The sequence below is a fragment of the Stegostoma tigrinum genome, chromosome 2 (genome assembly GCF_030684315.1).
Source record: "Stegostoma tigrinum isolate sSteTig4 chromosome 2, sSteTig4.hap1, whole genome shotgun sequence".
Lineage (NCBI taxonomy): Eukaryota > Metazoa > Chordata > Chondrichthyes > Orectolobiformes > Stegostomatidae > Stegostoma > Stegostoma tigrinum.
In genome coordinates, this window is record NC_081355.1 from 72102563 (window position 1) to 72125117 (window position 22555).

The 22555-nt window shown below is 42.2% G+C and overlaps 1 protein-coding gene across 1 annotated transcript in view; it reads left to right on the plus strand.

The window, feature by feature from the left end:
- The window catches only part of LOC125447373 (histone deacetylase 9-like), a 737956-nt gene that overhangs the window by 365265 nt on the left and 350136 nt on the right, over nucleotides 1-22555 (plus strand). The window contains exons 9-10 of the mRNA XM_059654559.1: nucleotides 8743-8866; nucleotides 16140-16261. Coding sequence (XP_059510542.1) covers nucleotides 8743-8866; nucleotides 16140-16261 — 246 coding nt within the window. The remainder of the gene's footprint in view (nucleotides 1-8742; nucleotides 8867-16139; nucleotides 16262-22555) is intronic.

Sequence of the window (22555 nt, forward strand, 5' to 3'; positions counted from 1 at the left end):
ATTGGCTGATAATTTGAAAAGAAGCAATCGGCAAGATTATGGGCAAAAGGCAAGTGAATGGCTCTCAGTCATAATGATAGCTGGAAAACCAGTATAGACATGATGGGCTGAATATCTTCCCTTTGTAATTTACTATTTCTGTGATTGACAGGTGAAGTTTTGTCAAAGAGTGTCCAATGTAATTTTCATACAAGCTGGATTTGATAGTAAATGGTCTCCCCTGTGTAGGCAGAGACCTCATTATAATATTGAAAATTGCAATCAATCCAAATGTTTAGGACCCGAATATAAATTTGGTCTTGCATTGTATGGATTAATCAGTTTGTATATTCCTGAGATAACAGGTGTTGAGCTGGATGAACACAGCAGACCAAGCAGCCATTTTCTGAAGAAGGGCCTAGGCCTGAAACGTCAGCTTTCCTGCTTGTCTGATGCTGCTTGGCCTGCTGTGCTCATCCAGCTCCACACCGTGTTATCTTAGATTCTCCAGTATCTGCAGTTCCTTCTATCTCTTGTATTATTCCCCACTGGAACGAAGCATTGAATGTCAAACAAATGCACATCTTCTCCAAAAGAAATTCAAAATATCTTTCCTGAGATATTTTATGACACCACCAAGTGTGTGAATGCTCTTCTGTGCACTTGGCATATCCCCCTCCCCTTCTTATCGCTGTATTTTGGACTCGGAGGCTTGACCACATGAAGAAGCCACCAAATGTTCCAATCTGTTTAGTTGCCTGTTTGTGCTCACTTGGGCACTGGTAAATTGCCAACAGTGTTCAGACAAGCATGTTGGCAAAAGCAAATCACTAACATGGATCAGATCTCTCACAGGTGGGTCAGACTCACTGCTCACTCAGTGAATAGACACCAAAAACCTGAGAGTCTGTTCAAACAAAACATCTACTCTCAATACACCAAGTAATATAACACTTAAAGTTCTTTTTCTGTTTCCTCCCCCCCCCTCCCAGTTTTGTCTCTTTTTCATATGGTACTGAGGGATAGTTCTTTGGATTCAGTCAGCCGTGGTTGACCAACTATTTCCTAGATTCATATCCCATCAAGATGCCCACAATTCTACAACCTGGATTTTTTCCCCCTGTATTATATTTATTCATAGATCATCATGCATGCTAAGAGTAACTTAACTGACTGCAAATGTGAATTCCAGCTCAACTAGAACAGCAAAGGGAATTTTACCAAACATCATTAGTTGCACAACATGGAGCAAACCACAGTTCAATGTTAGACATCAAACAGTGATTCTGATATGTAAACAGTGCTGCCAGGAAACAATTTAAGCATAAATCAGTTCCAAAAGCCCTGTCCTGGTACATGCTTTCAGTGAGTACTCAGTAGGAAAAGGTCAGCTACTGATGCCAGCAAAAGCTATTGTAAATAACCAACTGTGTGACGCCAGTAAAATCTTTAGGTCAGAGCTACAGTGATTTCAGTCAGCATTTGCTACCTTAACTTTGCTAGTACTGGTCTGTATAACAGAGAAAAAGAGGCAGGAACTGAACCCATACAAAGCAAGCGTTTTGAGAACTGTACAGTTCTTTCAAGTTTCTATACTTGTTGAAAGGGGTCAGTGCAGAGACCTGCATGTACTTCATCAGCACAGTTTAATTTAGTTTACAGTTCCCTCATTCCTTACATGAGATCGCTTCTGATTCATTTAAATTTTCTGCTTTGCTGAGGGTCAGCAATAGAGCAAGCACTTCCAGCATGTCCTAGAATACAAGAACAACTCAATTTGCATAGTGAGCACAAATAATAAATTAATATATATATTGAAAATAAGATCAAAGTGTCATATTACATGTAAAATACCTTACACCATTGTATTAGTCAGTAGCGTTTCTCAGCATGGTGAACTCTCATGTGTAGAATCCATAAATATGGCCTAAGCAACTGTATCCTGGCTATGCCATTGTATGTAAATGAGCAATGTTCCTTTGTCCGTGGCTTTAAATCTAATGCAGTCTTTTTACATAAAAAGTGGTTCAAGTGATCAGACCTGCAATTATCAATCACTACATTCACTCACCAAAACTCCTTCGACTGCAGTTTCTAAACCCGTGACTTTGATCACATCCACCAAGGAAGGAGAAGAGCAGCAAATACGTGACAGTTCAAGTCACACAGCATCACGATTTGGAACTATGTTGTTGTCATCGTTCCCTCACTGGGTTCACTAGTCAAAATCCTGTAACTTCCTTTCTAGCAGCACTGTGGGTGTCCCTACAACCCAACATCGGTAGGAGTTCAAGAAAGCAGCTCACTAGCACCTTTTACCAGGGCAGTTAGGGATGGCCAGTAAACACTGGCCTAGCCAACAATGCTCACATCCCCTGAATAAATAAAGAGAATCATAAATTATCTTCAATAAATGGGAAGTAAAGGAGCAATTAAAGTAAGTGAATAAAGGAAAACCATGCAAACTGGATTAGATTAATGGAATAATTATTGAGGAATGTATCCATCAGTTAGCAGTTCCACTTTTTCCAGTATTTCAGAGATTATTTAATACTGGTACTATTCCTCACCCATTGGAAATTTACTACCATCGTATTGCTTGCTCTGAGGTTGTGGCCTGCTGAGCAGAATGACTATTGACTTACATTAAGAGCTCTGTGTGTTTCAAGCACATTGAATCAAAGTGCCTTTTAGATCCTTGGAAAGAAATTTCACTCCCTGCGGGAGGCACAAAGGCAATATAATTGGGCGACTTGACACCTCCTTTGTGTGACCTCACCATTTAAGTTCAAATGGGGACATTCTCAACTTGCTTCCAAATAAGTCACTTCAGTGTAAAATTAGAGCTGTTTACAGGCCTCAACTCACCAGATCCCCAACTATTTGCTTTCTCAGTTGATTAGAAAAATATTTGGTACTAGTTAACCAGAGCAGTCTGCATTTTAGTTTGGACAGTACTTTCATTTGTCCCAGTTTTACACTTACCTTGCAAGAAACGAAAGTGAAATATCACCTGGTTTTTTGCTTTTGGACCCCCTGAAAGAGGCAGGCCACAACCCAAAGCTTTTTAGGGCTGAGGACCTCTAATTGTCCAACAACTTCTCACAAGCGAGGTATTAGAGAAAAGTTGGGAACACTTACCCTTGTGAAGCACAAAAGATCATTGACCTTTTGCTTGCACTACTGGGTGTCCCTTTGAACCTGGGATACAGCACTGATGTAGTTTGCTATTGTTGTCCGGCTGACTAGGTCTAGTGGTATGGTCTCCTGAAGTCGTCAGTTGATATAGGACTGCTATGCTCTTCACTCTTCTTTCCGACATGTTTCCTGATGGCAAAGCAGAAAGAAAGCTTTCTTTTCCTCTCTTCCATGTCTTGAGTATAGGTGCCTGAAGACTACACTGTCCGGAACCTTGCCTGAATGACTAACTAATGGACAATACTATGATACCGTTACCTCATCTGCCAACCAGGCTGTTTGGAATCAACTGAGCGTAAAGGAAATGGACCCACAAGGTGTTCACTGTCAAAGTCTGTGATAGGCTGTGGTATGCATCACAGCTCAATAAGCAGTTTATAACAAGCTCACTGGCACATAATCTGATGAATTTTCTTGGTGATGAGGGCAGCGAGTTAATTGACACCAACAAGCCTGCACTTAGTCTCAAAAAAGGATTTTCACGTCATTGTTGTTCTATTTATTGAACAATTATAGTTTGCCTATCAACCTCATAAGTCAGTTGATGATGTCATTCTGGTCCAATAACACGTGGAAAGATTAGACAACTGCTTGGAAAACCTGAATTGAATTCTGTTCAGCTTTTCATACCATGTGATCATTTAAGCTTATCAATCAACTGAAAATCCTTAATGTCAAGTTTACTCTCCAGCTTTGGATCAGTGATTCCCTTCACAGTAGGGTCCAAATGGAGTTAGCCTCTAGCCTTCATTCAACACCCATGTTAACTGCTGCTGCATCTTCTCGGGGCTGTGTACTTTCACATTTGCTGTTCTACTCCTATTCAGATGTTGCTGACATAATGACCCTGAAGTATGCTCATGATGTTGTACTTGTGGATCTCAAAGAGAATAAGGAAGTAAGATACAGCTGATGAAAATATTAAGATGATAATTCTCTGACACTGAACATAAAGAAGGTAGAAGGACTCATTATAGACTTTAGAAACATTCAGTAAATTACATTGTTCTTCTCACAATTCATGATAGAATCATAGAATCCCTACACTGCAGATACAGACCACTCAGCCCATCGAGTCTGCATTGACCCTCCGAAGACCATCCCGCCCAAACACACCTCAAATCTCCATAACCCCACACTTCCCATGGCCTATCCACCTAGCCCTCACATCCCTGAACATGATGGGGCAATTTAGCATAGCCAATCCACCTAACCTGCACACCTTTGAGATTGTGGGAGGAAACCAGAGCATCCGTAGAAACCCACAGACGTGAAGAGAATATTCAAACTCCACACAGACAGCCACCCAAGGCTGGAATGGAACCTAGGTCTCTGGCATTGTGTTAACCCCTGTGCCACATGTGTGGCTGTTGAAATAGGTATAAACTACAATTAGCTAGGTATCAGATGACAAGCTGAACCAGGGAAAACAGTGTAGAAATATGGTAGCCATGGAACATATATTGTTATATTACTTTTGTAAATTAAGTGCAGTAGATCCAGCAACTCTGAAGTTCCTCCATACAGTTTTGGTTGAAAGTTCTATCCCTTATGGACGTCCCTCCTGGTACTGTGGCTTTAGGAAATAGACTGTCCAAGAGCACAGAGATTATTGTGCCAGACAGGAAGAATATTTGATGAGTGTGTCTTTCTTGACAAATCTTGAAGAATATTATGAGGAATAAGAGTTACCGGTGTCTCAGTATTGCAGTTGGATGCATTCAGAAACTAAGTTACAAACCACCCCCCCAACATGCAGGGAAAATCAGTTCTGGAATTTATTTTTACCCTTCTCTATAAGTACTTGACTGAGGTTTGATGAATGAATGAAGATATGCACTTGTTGTAAACTCACTGACTTGCGGTAGTTTTTATCATTATTCGTTTATGTATAATTTTTGAGTAATCTGCTTAAAATTAATTTCCAGATGGAGAATAAAGTGAACATTGAAATTTAATTGGATGAGTTGCAATGAGCTTTTCTGATCCTCTAACTTTCTAGATTCCGCTAAAGGGTTGGAAAGCACAAGCAAGTGTGAATTAAGGCAGCACAGTGGCTCAGTGGTTAGCAGGGACCCGGCTTTGATTCTACCCTCGGATAATATCTTTGTGGAGTTTACACATTCTCCCTGTGTCTGCATTGGTTTCCTTTGGTTGCTCCTGTTTCCTCCCACAGTCCAAAAGTGTGCAGGCTAGGTGGATGGGCTGTTGCCTTCCCTTGGAAATACTTGAAGAATACTTGGAAGTGCCTGCTAAAACAGGGCTGAGTCAGCACAACTTCATCAAGGGGAGGTCATGCCTGACAAATCTGTTAGAATTATTTGAGGAGATAAGAAGCAAGTTAGACAAGGGAAAGCCAGTGGACATGATCTGTTTGGATTTCCAGAAGGACTTTGACAAGGTACCACATAGAGACTGCTAAATAAGGTAAAGGCCCGTGATGTTAGGGGTACAGTACTGGCTTGGATAGGGGATCGGCTGAGTGCCAGAACAGAGAGTAGGTAATAAAAGGATTAATTTTCAGAGTGGCAGCTGATAACTCATGGAGTTCTGCAGTGGTCAGTGTTGGGACCACAAGTATCCATATTATACATTAAAGATCTGGATGAAGGAACTGAGGCATTGTTGCTAAGTTTGTAGATGACACAAAGATAGGTGGAGGGATAGATAGTGTTGGGGAAGTGGGGAGGTTGCAAAAGGATAGTGGCATAGTCTATTTTCTAATTGGGGAAAGGCTTTAGAAATCTGAACAGGGAAGGACTTTAGAGTCCTAGTTCAGGATTCTCTTAAGGTTAACATGATGGTTCCATTGGCAGTTGGGAATGCAACTGTAATGTCAGCATTCATTTTTAAAGGACTAAAGCAAGATGTACTGTGAGATTTTATAAAGCTCTGGTCAGACTGCATTTCAAATGTCAAAAGCAGTTTTGGGCTCTGTATCTAAAGAAAATGTGCTGGATACCGAGGGGTCTGAATAGAGTGGACTTGGAAAAGATTGTTTCACCAATAGGAGAGACTAGTATCTGAGGGCACAGCTTCAGAATAAAGGGATGACCCTTTAGAATTGAGATGCACAGGAGTTTCTTCAGTCAGAAGTTACTAAATCTGTGGAACTCTGCTGCAAAAAGCTGTGGAGACCAAATTACTGATTATAGTTAAGACAAAGGTAGATAGGTTCTTGATTAGTAAGGGGATCCAGGGTTATGGGAGAAGGCAGGGAAATGGTGTTGAGAACCCATATGAATTGTGATGCAATAGAGGAAGGCCTGATGGGCTGAATGGCCTCACTCTACTTTTTTTTGGACTTATGGAAAGATGGAGCAGTCTCAAGGGGTTGAAGGTTCACGCCATTCCTATTTCTTACGACTTTATGGTCTTAAATTACTTATTCTTTAACATCTATAGTAGAAACTATTGGTATCTTAACTATTCATTGTCTTCTACTTCTGTGAACTGTACGCACTTTAAGTCATTTTTCAGAAAAATATTTCCAGCACATTTTGGTTCTGATTCTGGAATGATATCTATTGCTTAGCGGTAGCAAATGTTTCCCCAGTGTTCAAGAAAGAAGTGAGAGCGGAAACCAGGAACGACGGATGTGTTGGCCTTTCATCAGTAAAAGGGAAATGCTTGAATCTGTTATAAAGAATGGGATAAATAGACAACTTATCGATAGTGATCAGGTTGGGCATTTTCCATGCAGTATGGATTTGTGAATAGAAAATCATGTTTGACAAACTTGTGAAAGACTTTTGAAGATGTTACTAATAAAATTGATAAAGGAGAGCCAACAGAAGTAGCATATTTATATTTTCAGAAGGCTTTTCCTAAAGTCCCTTACAGGAGGTGAGTGAGAAAGGTTTAAGCACATGTATTAGGCAGTAATGTGCTGGCATGGATTAATTATTGGCTAGAAGATAGAAAACAGGGTAGGAATAAATGAATAATTCTCATGCAATTTGGAGCTGGAGGGACACAACAGGGCAGACAGCATCAGAGGAGTAGGAGAGTAGGACCCCTAATGAAGGGTCTAGGCCCGAAATGTTGACTTTCCTGCTTCTCTGATGCAGCCTGACCTGCTGTGTCCCTCCAGCTCCAAACTGTAATGAATCTGATTCCTGCAGGTCTTCCTATCTCATTCTCATGTTGGCAGGCTGTGAATGCAGGGGTACTGCTAGGATCAGTGCACAATATGTACCAATGATTGGGATGTATGGATCAAATGTAATATTTCAAATTTACAGATGATGTAAAACTAGGTTGTAATCTGTGCTGTGAAGAAGATGTAAAGTGGCTTCAGGAGGATTTGTGGCTTAGTGATTGGGCAGGAATGTGGTAGATGAAATACAATGTAAGAAAATGTGACATTATCCACTTTACTAAGACATCCAGATGTGCAGTGCATTTCTTAAATAGTGAGAAGTTGGAAAATGTAAATTTACCTTGGTATCCTTGTTGAGAAATCACTAAAGGCCAACAGGCTGGTGCAGCCAACTATTAAGAAGGTTAATGGAATGTTAGCCTTTATTAGAAGAGGATTTGAGCATTGGGATAGTAAAGGCTTGCTTCAGTTGTATAATAGTCTGGTTAGACTGCATCTAGACTACTGTGTTCAGTTGTGGTCGCCTGAGAACATAAGAAAATGAAAAGGAGGAGCAGGAATAGGCAATTTACCCCCTCAAACCTGCTCCACCCTTTAATACGATCATGGCTGATCTCGTCTTGGCCTCAAATCCATTTTCTTGCCTGCTCTCCATAACCCTTTATGAACTCAAAATCTGTCTATCTCCTCCGTAAATTTACTCACTGTTTCCACCATCCACTATAGTTAGTGTGGGATAACAAATTCTGTAGATTCATGACCCCCGGAGAGAAGTAATTTCTCCCCATCTGCTTTAAATTTGCTGCCCTTTAGTCTAAAACTATGGGCTCTGATACTACATCACACCATGTAAGGCCAGACCGTTCTAATTTGTTAATCCTTATCTTTATCTGCCTGTGCCATGAAGGGAGTGCAACAAAGGTTAAATAGAATTGTTCTCAGCATAGCAGGGCCAACCTGTAGAGAGAGTTTGAGTAACCTGGGCTTGTATTCACTAAAGCCTCAAAGAATGAGTGGTGATCTCATTGAAACTAACAAAACATGTCAAAGGATAAGCAAGGTAGATGCAGATAAGATGTCCCCAGTTGAGGGTGTAGAACCAGACGGCAAAATTTAAAAATGCAAAGGATGCCCCTTGTATCTGAAATGAGAAGCTACTTAATTCAGAGGTTTGTAAACCTTTAGCATTCTTGACTGCAGAGGGGATAGTGATGCTCAACCTTTGAATCTGCTTAAATTGGAGATTGATAAGGTGAAAATCGAGATCTGATTACTAGTGGGGTCAATGTTGATGAGAATGTGGTGAGTAAGGGCACTGAATCTTTGATCAGACATGATCATATTGAATGATGGGGCAGGCTTGACGGACTGAATGACCCACTCTTGTTCCTACGATGCTCTGTTAGGAAGTCATTAAAAGATCCCAAAGTGTGACGATTACTGAAGCGCACATTTTTTTTCAGGTGCTGTGGCCAGTACTGAAGTCAAGCAGAAACTTCAGGAATTCCTGTTGAGTAAATCAGCAAAAGAATCTCCATCAAGTGGGCTGAACCACTCCTTCCCACAACATCCCAAACACTGGTACAAGTAAGTACCATCATCCTACTAGTGGCATTTATATTTTTGAAGGTTTATTTGAAGAAAAAATAGCTTTGATTAAATTACAATTTACAGAAATCAGATTATGTGTGTTTTATTTGAACAGACAAACAGTTTCTTTAGCAAAGCACCATCATTAGACATTGCAATAATGTGAGACCAGGTGTGACTTGAATCTACATGTTTGTGGCTTAAAATGTGAGAAATCTGTGAATGGGACAATAGTGTTTTCACCATGCAACAGCTGCTAGGAGAAATGCATAGAAAGACAACCTATACCTATACATTACCTTCTTCAATTTTACAAAAGCCTCTGACACCATCAACTGGGAAATGTTATGGAGCGTCCTTTTCCCTTGTGGTTGCGCCATGATGATGTGGAAGTTGTGGTGATGACAAATGGCTGCACCCCTGACCTATTCCCATTTGAGCCAATGGCAATCAGGGCTGCATCATCATCCCAACACAGATCTTGATCTACCTCTCTGCAATGCTTCACCTCACCACCGACAAGCTCCCTGCTCAAATAGAGCTGGCCTGCAGAACCAGCGGGAAATTATTCAGTCTCCACCACCTTCAAGCCAAAACCAAATTCACCCCAGCCATGTCATCGAGCCGCAGTATGCTGAGGATGCTTGAGTATGTGCAATCTCAGAATGTGGTCCAGACTATAGTTAGCACTTTTACGGAGACATACAGAAAGCATGGGTCTCATCCTGTGCATCTACAAGTTGAATGTCTTTCACCAACTTGGCCTGGCATTGTGGAGTGAATTTCCGATCACCAACGTCCAAGGGGAGGCCTTAGAGAACATTGACCACTTCCAATATCTTGGGAGTGTCCTGTTGACCAAAGATGATATTGATAAATTCCTACACCACCTCCAGTGCACTAGCACAGCCTTCAGCTGCCTGTTTGAGAATAACAACATCAGATCTGACATGAAGATCATGGTTTACAGAACTGTGGTGGTTCCAACCCTCATTTATGATTCTGTGACATGGACTATCGACAGCAGACACCTCAAGGCACTGAAGCAGGATCACTAACGCTGCCTGTGCAAGATCTTGCGAATCTGCTGGGAAGAAAGACATATCAACACCTCAACCAGGCCAACACCCGAAGCATTGTCCATCCTTGATTGGCTACCAAGGGCTGGGCACATCATTTGCATAACCAACATGAGACACCCTGAGCAGATGCTCTACCTGCAGCTTTGAAATGGTAGGCAAGGCCCAGCTGGACAGAGGAAGTGCTTCAGTGATACCCTCAAGGCCTCACTGGCAAAGTGCAGCATTCCCACAGACACCCAGGAATCCCTGGCCCAAGATTATCCAAAGTGGAGGAGGAGCATCCAGGAAGGTGTCGAGCACCTTTAGACTTGCTGTCAAAAAAATTGGAAGCCAGGGGAAAACACTGAAGGGAGCGTGCTGCCACACCAATGCCACACCCAGCTCTTCCCACAACCACTTTCTGCCCCAAGTGTTATAGAGTCTGCGGAAGCCGCACTGGCCTGTACAGCCACGTATGATCTCACCCAGAGAGTGGAAGAGAGTCATCCTCATCTGTGAGGGACCATTGATGATGAATGATGAATGCTTAATCCCTTTACCAGAATTGTCAGTGTACCCCTAATGCCACTAGAATTGAAGTTGACAAAATATATTAAAAAAAACCCTGAATGGTATCTAAAAGGCTAGGTGACATAATAACTTGTACAGTTAAAACTCAGCAGCAACATTCATTTTACACTTGAGTGGTAAATTGAACAGATATCTCATGGTTCTCAGGAAGGAGTCGAATAGCTAGAAAACAAAAAAAAAAGGTCTGATGTTCTATTTGGCAGAGTAGGTTTCACAGTGGGAAATCTGAGATAACAAAGTGTAGAGCTGGATGAACACAGCAGGCCGAGCAGCATCAGAGGAGCAGGAAAGCTGATGTTTCAGGCCTAGACCCTTCTTCAGAAATCAGGGAGGGGAAGGGGGTTCTAAAATAAATAGGGAGAGAGGGGGAGGTGAATAGAAGATGGATAAAGGAGAAGATAGGTGAAGAGGAGACAGACAGGTCAAAGAGGTGGGGATGGAGCCAGTAGAGGTGAGTGTAGGTGGGGAGTTAGGGAGGGGAGAGTTCTGTCCAGGGAGGACGGACAGGTCAAGGGGGTGGGATGAGGCTAGTCAGTAGGAGATGGATGTGGGGCTTAAGTTGGGAGGACAGGATAGGTGGGAGGAAAGACAGGTTAGGGAGGCGGGGATGAGCTGGGCTGGTTTTGGGATGCGGTGGGGGAAGGGGAGATTTTGAAGCTTGTGAAGTCCACATTGATACCATTGGGCTGCAGGGTTCCCAAGCGGAATATGATTTGCTGTACCTGCAACTTTCAGGTGGCATCATTGTGGCACTGCAGGAGGCCCATGATGGACATGTCATCTAGGCAATGGAAGGGGGAGTTGAAATGGTTCACAACTGGGAGGTGCCATGGTTGAGTGCAAACTGAGCATAGGTTTTTTCGCAAAGCGGTCTCCAAGCCTCTGCTTGGTTTCTCTGATGTAGGGGAGACCACACGCATACAGCGGATGCAGTATACCACATTAGCAGATGTTCAAGTGAACCTCTGCTTGATGTGGCAAGTCTTCTTGGGGCTGGGATGGGGGTGACGGGGGGGAGGTGTAGTGGCAGGTGTAGCACTTCCTGTGGTTGCAGGGAAAAGTGCTGGGTGTGGTGGGGTTGGAGGGGAGTGTGGAGCGGACAAGGGAGTTATGGAGAGAGTGGTCCCTCCGGAAAGCAGATAAGGGTGGGGAGTGAAAAATGTTTTTGGTGGTGGGGTCAGATTGCAAATGGCAGAAGTGTTGGAGGATGATATGTTAAATCCGGAGGTTGGTGAGGTGGTATGTGAGGACAAGGGGGATTCTGTTTTGGTTGTTATTGTGTGGACGGGGTGTGATGATGAGTTGTGGGAAATGCGAGAGACACGGTTAAGGGTGTTGTCGACCACTGAGGGGCGGAAGTTGCAGTCCTTGAAAAACAAGGACATCTGAGATGTTCCGGAGTGGAATGCCTCATCCTGGGAGCTGATGTGGCAGAGGAGAAGGAATTGGAAATAGGGGATGGCATTTTTGCAGGAAGGTGGGTGGGAGGAGGTGTATTCCAGTTAACTGTGGGAGTTGGTGCGCTTGAAATGGACATCAGTTTCTAGGTGGTTGCCTGAGATGGAGACAGAAAGCTCCAGAAAGGTGAGGGATGTGTTGGAGATGGTTCAGGTGAACTGAAGGTTTGGGTGGAAGGTGTTGGTGAAGCGGATGAACTGTTCAAGCTCCTCAGGGGAGCACAAGGCAGCGCCGATACAGTTATCAATGTAATGGAGGAAGAAGTGGGGTTTAGGGCCAGTGTAGGTGCGGAAGAGGTTTTGTTCCACGTTAGCTACAAAGAGGCAGGCATAGCTTGGGCCAATGCGGGTACCCATGAGTACTTGGATGAAAAGTCATAGACACTGAGAGCCAGGAGATTGAAAAAGCGTAGAACTGAAGCAGAATGTGAGCAGACAGAGATTAAGGCCTGTTTTAAAAGAAAACAGAAGGTTCAAAAAGTGTGTTGACTTAGCAGAAGAGGGACAGAAATAGATACTGAACTTGTAGATTCTTTTAAATGATCACTGTTTCTACATAAAAGCAAACAAGAAGATAAACCTAAGACAAGGTAGTGAATAAGTAGAAGTAGAATCTACTGAGATATAGAGGCTGGGGCATCAGGTATATTCAAGGCTTGGATAGACAAGTACTTTACACTGTACATGTAAATCAAGGGTTATTGGTAAGAGGCAGGAAAGTGGAGTTGAAGATTATCACTTCAACTGTGATCTTATTGAATGGCAGAGCAGACCCAATGTGTTAAATAGCCTACTTTGCTTCCACATATTTTGGTATTCTCATCTGTATGATAATGTCTTTTTACTCTTCATTGTGAGCTGAAATGAGAAAAGAATTGTTTGTAAAACCAGAGATTTCTATGCAGTTTCAAAGGGAGTAATTTGATACTTGTGAGCACTGTTTTTGCAGCAATGGATTACAGCAGTGTTTGCTAATGAACTGGAGCCAAAGGATTGCGTAGAGATGGAGTTTTGGTTGACAGCAAAAAGCTGATTGGTCTATGGATTAGTGACCAATTATCGGTGAGAAAGGCCTGCCAACAATTGTGTGATTGTTAGCTTACTGAATACCTTGGGGCTGGGAACAAGGTATAGAGAAGTCATCAGGTCTCTATCAGCCAAAAGCACTTTCTCCCTTCTTTGCAGTATGTCCCTTCAAATCTGAAGAAAACTAGTTAATCTTTCATTCATGTCCGTCATGGGCCTCCTGCAGTGCCACAATGATGCCACCCGAAGGTTGCAGGAACAGCAACTCATATTCCGCCTGGGAACCCTGCAGCCTAATGGTATCAATGTGGACTTCACCAGTTTCAAAATCTCCCCTTCCCCTACTGCATCCCTAAACCAGCCCAGTTCGTCCCCTCCCCCCATTGCACCACACAACCAGCCCAGCTCTTCCCCCCCACCCACTGCATCCCAAAACCAGTCCAACCTGTCTCTGCCTCCCTAACCGGTTCTTCCTCTCACCCATCCCTTCCTCCCACCCCAAGCCGCACCCCCATCTACCTACTAACCTCATCCCACCTCCTTGACCTGTCCGTCTTCCCTGGACTGACCTATCCCCTCCCTACCTCCCCACCTATACTCTCTCCACCTATCTTCTTTTCTCTCCATCTTTGGTCCGCCTCCCCCTCTCTCCCTATTTATTCCAGTTCCCTCTCCCCATCCCCCTCTCTGATGAAGGGTCTAGGCCCGAAACGTCAGCTTTTGTGCTCCTGGGATGCTGCTTGGCCTGCTGTGTTCATCCAGCCTCACATTTTATAATCTTTCATTCAGCTGTTTCTGCAAGATATGATTTTTAACAGAAGAGTCAGAAACCTTTCTTGTAAGTGAACCAACCAACCTGTGCTTATTGAATATCAATGGAAACATGAGAATGTTAATTGAGAAGCAACATTCTGAACAGCCCAAGAATCAGAAGAATCATTTCAGCAACCTTTGTGAACAAGAAATGGACATATTTTTCCAGATTTCCCACCATCCATAATTTGCTTTTTTATTTTCGCCTATCTGTGTTTGGCCATGTGTTTATGTGTGTAAGGGATAGGACTTTTATTTATTAGTGTAATATTGCCAATGGCTTATAATTGTTTGCCTGTTGCTCAAGTCGAATTCCTTGAATTATAAAAATAATTCTTGTTAAGTATAGGAACATGGCTCATGCTTTATGTCAGCCCAGATCTCAAGATCCAGGAAACTGGGGAATCTTTGCAAACGTTTTTTAAAAAAACAACTTTTACATTCGTGTTGACTCTGGAACAGTGGGGCTTTATTCCCAGCACTCTAAGCCAGTGAATTGTGACACTTAAAACAAAATAGGAACACTGTAGACAGAGTGGGAGGCCAAAAAGGAGCATCAAGCAGAGCATTCATGAGCAAAAATGATGGCACATGCAAGGTTTACTAAAACGAAGCCAAAAATCAGAGCTCATAGAAAGAATTTGCTCTGGTAAATTGCCTTACCACATCTTTTGGTTTTCTTTTGAATTTCAGTCAATGTTGTTTTAGTTAGATTTTGCTTGATCTGATGGTTTTAGTTTGGTTTTAACATCTTATTTGAAAGAGAGTGGAACAAATCTTAACAGTCAAAACAGCTATGTTGGGGTTAGTGAGATATTAAAACTTCAATAATCTCAATAAGCTCAATCATCCGCTGCTCAATTTAATGGAGACATAACGAAGTGCCTCAGGGAATATGGCAATTGAGGAAAGGTGAGGATGTCTTTGAGCGGGAGGTAAGTACTCCCTCTAGTTCCCAAGCTTCCAGCCATTAGATATAATTTCTTCCCCACAACTCTACCCCCTACAAATGAGACCCTTAAGCTTGCTTCATGGATCCTGTACAGACTCCTTAGTTTTGGAGATTGCACTACTCTTACATCGATCACAAACTTCCCCACTCTACCAGTCACAAAAGTGGATGACTTACCTGTAGCTGCAGACACCTCAGAAGTAATACCCAATTGACTAGAAGAAAATACAGGAGAAAAGGGGTGTTGATTGCTTGGCATATGAACTCTGGCTAAAGTTTTACTGTTCAGAGAGCTTTGGGGAATTATATAGGCTTTCCATGCTTCTGGATATTTCAGCTAATTTGACTGCTCAAAGTGATTATATGATTGGGCAGGATTTACTGGATAATCTGGACTGTGATAATATCTACACAAGCAGCCAATTTATGATAATCGATCAAGCTCATAATGGGTGACACCTACAGCTGCTGGAAATAACATACATTTATATGCAGTGCCTGTTCTTTGCAAACAGAATATGTTCAAGCCTTGCACCTTTTAATTTGAATAACTGGAGCATAAGAAGCCTCACTTTCCTGTTTTCTCTGTGGCAACTTTTCAGCTAAGCCATACCCACTTACCAACTATTCAGTATTTCGTGTTCCTGTGATTTGGGGAAAATTGGCACTCTTGCATTTGTCCTGAAGACTGCATGACAAAAAGTTTCAGCAACATGTCTCTCATTTCAGCAATACTCAGCTTTCAGAAGAATAGAAGCAAAAGTCAGAATATTGCTTTTCTCACAGTTACAATTAGAAATTGGAATAATTTGTCACTAGTGGCTAGGGGACAGAAAACCTATGACATTCAAATAATAAACTAGAGTTAAACTGGATTATTTCACTTTAGGACTATTAGCACAGATCCATTGCTGAATGTTTCCTTTCTTCACACTTCCTTGGACTAATGCTGAAATACCCTTCACCGGGTCAGAGACTTTGTGCAGGAGAGTTTTGATAGAATGGTAGAAATGCCAAAAAAGAATCATTAGTAGTTTGAATAGAAATTTTGTGTATGATTACCCAAAGTTGACAATAGGTAACAATTATTTCGCTGTTTCATCACCATCTGTTTAATAGAGTTGGACTGTTAAAAAGTAGAGGGGAAACAGAAAGATCTCATGCAAACAGGGGGAGAAATGGCAAAATAAATCTGGGACAAGTTTGATTCATGACAACCCAACCAATTGAAGGCAAATGTGAATGACTGACATGGAAATGGTGTCTTAAAGTGGAAGCAATGTAGATCACCTACAAAGATTATATTGTTGGTTTATTGTGTTGTCCATTTCATAGTTGTCTTAATTCTCTACGCTTTGTTCCTGTACCAGGGGGGCTCACCGTACTTCACTGGACCAGAATTCACCACCACAGAGTGGAAATTCTCCATCATATAAGCATCCATCATTGGCAGTTAATGACACAAAGGATGATTTTCCCCTACGTAAAACTGGTGAGTCAAGATCGACGTTTGTTCCTTCAGTTGTACAAGCTCTTTGGACCTGCAATGACTTAACATGAATGAGGCTTTTTACTTTGTATCAAGATAATAGTATATTCACTGGATGACTCTGCCTAGATTGAGAAATCTAGATTAATGCATTTAATCAAACATATGAACTAAAGACTATTGTGATCTTTTCATATTAAGCTTAGCCGTTAATGTTAATTTGTACCTTAAGAGTGAGATTTGCTTTCATAAGCAACCGACTCATTTCAATGAGGAAATATCAGCAGCCCTGATAACATCTGTGAAGAGGCTGGTCAGACCTTCCTAGGTATTGACTTTTTATCTGAAGAAACACCTAAACCCAAAGCATTTTATCTCTTCTGTCCGCTGGGTATTCCTGGTGGTTTTTGTTTCTGATTCCTAGTGTCTCTCTTGCTGTTTACTCTTACCTCTTCAAGGAACACTTTATTGTGATTGGTAGCTACATTATTCTATCAGTTCTAATGAAATACTCCTATTATAAGTTGTCATTGCACTGTTTGGCCACATGTGTAACGTGGTCACCAATGCAGCATGCAGTGCATGTTTTCCAACTCCAGAAATATAGTTTCTCGTCATTACATCTGGACATAATTTTACTTCACAACTTTTAAAATGTTTTTGACAACACTGGTAAATTTTCTTCTATCCATCGTTCCTGAAAGCCATGGCATCCACAATGGGTGACAAAAGGTACAAAACACATAGTTAAGTTAATTATGAATGGCAAAGCTACGTATGGAAGAATTTTATTGTCTTTCGTTAACATGAGTTCACACTTACATTGATAATACTCATCACAAGTTCAGCAGTCCAGACACATCATTCTTAAGTCATTTTTCATCCACAATACAATAAACACCAAGCAAATAAATAACCTGCTATCACAATTCATTAAAATACTCTACATGATGTAAGTCTGAACCATTGAGTGTCTTAGGTTCAAATTCCATTGTATGATACCAGCTGATCTTCGTCTGGCAGTCTTCAAATGAGCTCTCCTTATTCTGATCATTATGTGTAGATATGAGAGGGGAATGCATGTCATTTACAATGTTGCTCCATGTAACTGATAGTCGATCCAAACCTATGCACCAGGCGTATTGAGTCCCATTGGTTTCCAAACATGAATTGTGCACTAGCCACAAGGGGCTAAATGTCATACCTTCCCCCCCACCATTTACAACATGGCAGGTGAGTGTAAAATGAGAGTAACATTATGAACTCGATTCACTCAACAATTCAAGGGTGTTTTCCTACCACTGCCACAAGCACTCTTACAACCCTGGGGGCAGTACAGTGGCTCACTGGTTAGCACTGATGCGTCACAGCACCTTGTACCCGAGTTTGATTCCAGCCTCTGGCGACTGTCTGTGGGGTGTTTGCACATTATCCTCATGTTGCGTGGTTTTCCCCGGGTGCTGCAGTTTCCTCCCACAGTCCAAAGATGTGCAGGTTGGGTAGATTGGCCATGCTAAATTCCCCTTAGTGCCCAGGGATGTGCAAGCTAGGTGCATTAGCCATAGGAAATACAGGGATAGGGTAGGGATCTGGGTGGGATGCTCTTCGGAGGTGTGGTGTGGATTCAGTGGGCCAAATGGCCTGCTTCCACATTTTAGGGATTCTGTGACAAGTGGAGGGCAGTATCAAGTGTTTAGTCTTTCATTATTTGGTGTGGTAGCAGGCAAGGGTGGGGCAGAGGGGTTACTTAGCACTGTCCATATGCACCCATCAGATTCCAAGCAACACTCTATCTCAGTCTTTTCCTGCCACTTGGCTTCTCCCTGCTGTATTTTTCATTTTCCCTGGGACTGCCCAATTTGCCTCTTTCACTCCCTTTTACCTTCTTGCTGGGGTCTGCAAGCTTAACTGTGAAGACACCAGTCCCATCCATTTACCGTTGCATCTAGTGACAGCAATGATTACCATTGGGTCTAAATGCTGTCCAAACAATGGCCACTGGCCAATGGTATTGATGAGACAAGAGAGCTGTAGGTCAGTTGATTTGATTTTACTTGATTTGATTGATTTTCACATGTACCTAAGTACAGTGAAAAGATTTGTTTATGAGCAATACGGGCAGATCACAGTAAGCAAGGACATACAGATGATAGGGCGAAAAAAACTAGATAGTAGTTACGTTACACAGGGTGTGCGCTCGGCAAGGTCAACATTAGCAAGATATGCATTATTTGAAGTTAGAGAGTCCGTTCATTAGTCTAATAATGGTTGGGAAGAAGCTGTTCATTAACTTGCTGGTGCTTGTGTTCAGGTTTCTGTATCGTCTGCCTGACAGAAGAGATTGTAGGAGAGCATCACAAGGGTGCGATGGGCCTTTGATAAATTTAGCAGCTTCTCCACGGCTTTGGACCATGTAAGTGGAGCCCATGGGTGGAAGATTGGCTTTTGTGATGGCCTGGGCTATGCACACCACCTTCTGTAGTTTCTGAAGGCCATGGACATAGCAGTTGCTTTACCAGGCAGTTATGTACCTGGACAGTATGCTTTCTATAGTGTGTCTGTAAAAGTTGGTGAGGGATCTTGTGTACATGCCAAATTTCCTGAGCTGCCTGAGGAAGACAAAATGTTGTTGTGCCTTCTTGTCCATCTCATCCATGTGGGAAGTCCAGGACAAGTTGATTGAGTAATCTTTCGAAAGAAAGAAATTAAGTTTTTGTAGCTCAATATGAAATGTCTGAACACATTGCAGTCTGTTTACATAGAATGTATTGATACACAAAATTGGAGCTATTTTATACATAACAATGACCCATAAATAATAACCAGGTTGCTTATTGGCCAATTAAACTCTTTCATTCTTCGTTAAGTGAGAAAAGATTGATCACCAAGATTTATCTGTTTCTCAAACGTTACTATAAAATCTTTAATAACCACATAAAGAATAGATTTAAGTAAGGGCAGACCATGTCTTTGTTCCATTCCTCATGCAGAACAAAGTACTTATAACAACTGGATTAATTATATTAGTACACGAGTGTCCAATTTCCTGTGCTTAAGAACTCCTGGTGCAGAGATGAGCCAAGTGTGCCAAGCAGAGGTGTGCTTCCCAGATTGAAAGATGCAAGAATTTTATATCCTAATAATCCAGATGGAAGTCCTCACTTGCTCTGAATTTACGTTGGAAATGTGCTGATTTAGGAGACAAATTATTTTCTGTCTAGTTAAATATTAGAACACCATGTGCTGCAGGTGCTCAGATTTGAGCAATGTGCCCTTGACGGGCAAGACTCCCTTTTGAGAGCAGTAAGATGATAACTTAACCATGCTGTTTCAACACAATGAGTAGACCATCTTCCAACAGTATCTGTCTGTAATAAAATGATCATGTGGATTGTGTCTAACCACAGTTTCTTGCTTTGAAGTGGCAGTATGTTGTAAGTTTATTACACAAATTTAGTGTCTGTGATTATTAACGGGGGGAAAGCATTCGATTATGTTCCAGTCTGGTGGATAATGAATCATCACATTTTCAAAATAGAACTATTTTGGTCATGTAATAATTTTCTTTTACTGTTATTACTTACTGTAGCAATTTGTGTACTGGAAAAATTACCATCACAACATTCTGAATGTGAGTCAACAACTAATCAAAGAAAAAACATTCAGCATCCAGAAACTTGGAGGATAATTTTCACCTCCAAAATGGATGGCTTTGTATAGTGTGAGAAATAGTATTGAATATATTAAAATATTTTAAATTTCAAACCTTGCCCCAACCCATTGGCTTCTGGCTTTACTGATGGCATATTTTAAAATTCATTGTCATGGGATGTGAAAATTGGTGATGTGGCATTGCTTTTGTGCTAAGAGACTGCAGGCTCAGCAACCTTTCCTTTATTTACCCCATGAAGTCTGACCAGCTCCTCCACCCACCTCCTATGATTTCTAGTACCTGCATCCCAATTTTCAACTACCCCAAAGTATGAACCCAAGAATAGTTTGTACTTTTGGTTTCAATCATGTGTTCATGTTTTTCCATTGTTTTCCATTTTCCTTGTGGGCTTAGTCTACCTCCACAGTTTTCCCTTTGAACTGTATTCCTTTCTTATGGTCACATCCTGACCAATGCACTTTCAGTCTGACTCACACTCCCAGCAGAGGATATGCTTCAAAATCAAGAGATGGATCTCTAGCTTCTTTTTCCCCACCTTATTCAGGATTGCTGATAAGAGTCTACTCTGCAGTCCCTTTAAACTGAAAACAATGCAGAGCTGATGTCATTGACTTTTATCCAAACTGAGCCTGATTGCTGGAGAAACTGTGTCACCTGCCTGAAGCCAGAATTGGCAATTGAAGAGGACTCATATTGGACTTGAAACATTGACCTGGCTTTTCTGCTGGCCAGTCATTATTCCAGATAAGAATTGAGCGTGAGAATCACCATCTGAAGGCTTCCATTTAAGTTGGACATTTTGGAGAGTTCTGATGAAATTAGCTAGAATAGTCACTCAGAAAAAGTTAGCCTATTAAATAGCAAATCAATGAACTCTGTACTTTTACACTCCCCACTCCAGCTCCCCTAGACCACTTGTAGCACCCAGACTCTGACGTGACCACTCTCAACATCTCCTTCCACTGGACCATTCCTCCCCTGGTGGACCAGACTTGACAAGCAGTTTGCCAAGCTCGACGCAACCCATCTGGATCAGAATGGAATGCCAACCACCCTCACTGCTGGACTAAAAACTTGGTACCTAAAACCCAACCTTCCCTCCTTCCAGCAGACTCAACTTCTCCAATCCAGCCTGACTTATTCTAAACACTGCAACATTTACCTTGTACCCTGTCACCCTCCGCACTTGCAGGCTTACCTCTTCACACTTGACGTCCTGTCCACCTGGCACCCTACACCTTACACAACTGCCACACTACATAGCTGGCTGTCTACCCCCTATTCATCTGGCACCTTACTTACCTGGCACCCTAACCCATCTGGCACCCTACATAGCTGGCACTCTGCCCAGGTTACTGCCTATTTAGCTGGCACCCTATTCACCCTACTCATCTGGTAGCATACCCAAGAATGCTACACCTTTCCCAGTTGGCATCCTACTTACCTGGCACTTGATTTGCACAGAAATCAATTCCCACTCCCCCTTTCCAAGTGCCATCTTACCTTCCCAGCACACTAACATCACCCTTACCTTATTTTACTTATGGTTTGATAGCGGCTATTCAAGTGACTGTCAGAACTTTAACATTTCAGAATAAATGGCTAACTGCTGTGAAAAGGGGACATGGTTTGGCTTCCTCTGAAGGTCCTAAACTCTGCAAGAACTTGCAGAATGGAATTACACCTCCTTATTCCTGACCAGAATCTCCTTTCAGAAATACAGACCTCCGTTCTTTCATTCAAAGGACCTCAAAGGTAGTTATCTCAGGATTACTACCAGTGCTACGAGCTAGTCAGAGTAGAAACAACACAGTTTACAGGATGAACACGTAACTGAAAAGATGGTGTGAGGGGTAGGGTTTCGATTCATGGGGCATTGGAATTGGATCTGGGGCAGGCGTGACCTGTACAAATTGGATGGGTTACACTTGGGCAGGACCAGCTGTGATGTCCTTGGGGGATACTTGGTAGAGCGGTTGTGAGGATGGTGTGCAAGGGAGTGGGAACCAGAGGAGCAGGTTAGTAGATGCAGAATTTGAGGGAGAGGTAAAAAACCAAGGCAAACATGACTAATAACAAGAAAAGGTAGGGAAATGGTGCTGAAAAGAGCAGGGGAGGTGGCCTGAAATGCATGTGCTTCAATGTGAGAAGGATAATAAGCAAGGTAGATAGACCCAGAGCTTTGGTTAGTACTTGGAGCTATGACATTATTGTGATTACAGAGACTTGGCTGAAAGAGAGGCAGAACTGGCAGCGGAATGACCCATGACTTAGATATTTCAGCTGTGATCAAAAGGAGGTAGAAGAGGTGGGGGTGTTGCATTACTGGTAAAGGAACATCTCACAGCTGTACTGGGAGGACATATTACAGGCCTCGTGCAGCGAGGCAGTATGGGTAGAACTCAGGAATAGGAAAGGGTAAATCAATGCTGGGAGTATGCTACAGGCCTCCAACAGTCAACAGGAGATAGAGGAAAGAATATGTAGACAGATTTTGGAAAGATGTAAAAAGAGCAGGGTTATTGTGGTTGGTGATTTTAACGACCCCTGTATCGACTGGGACTCACTAGGTGTTAGGGGCTTGGATGGGGCAGAATTTGTAAGGACCAAGAGCAGGGATTCTT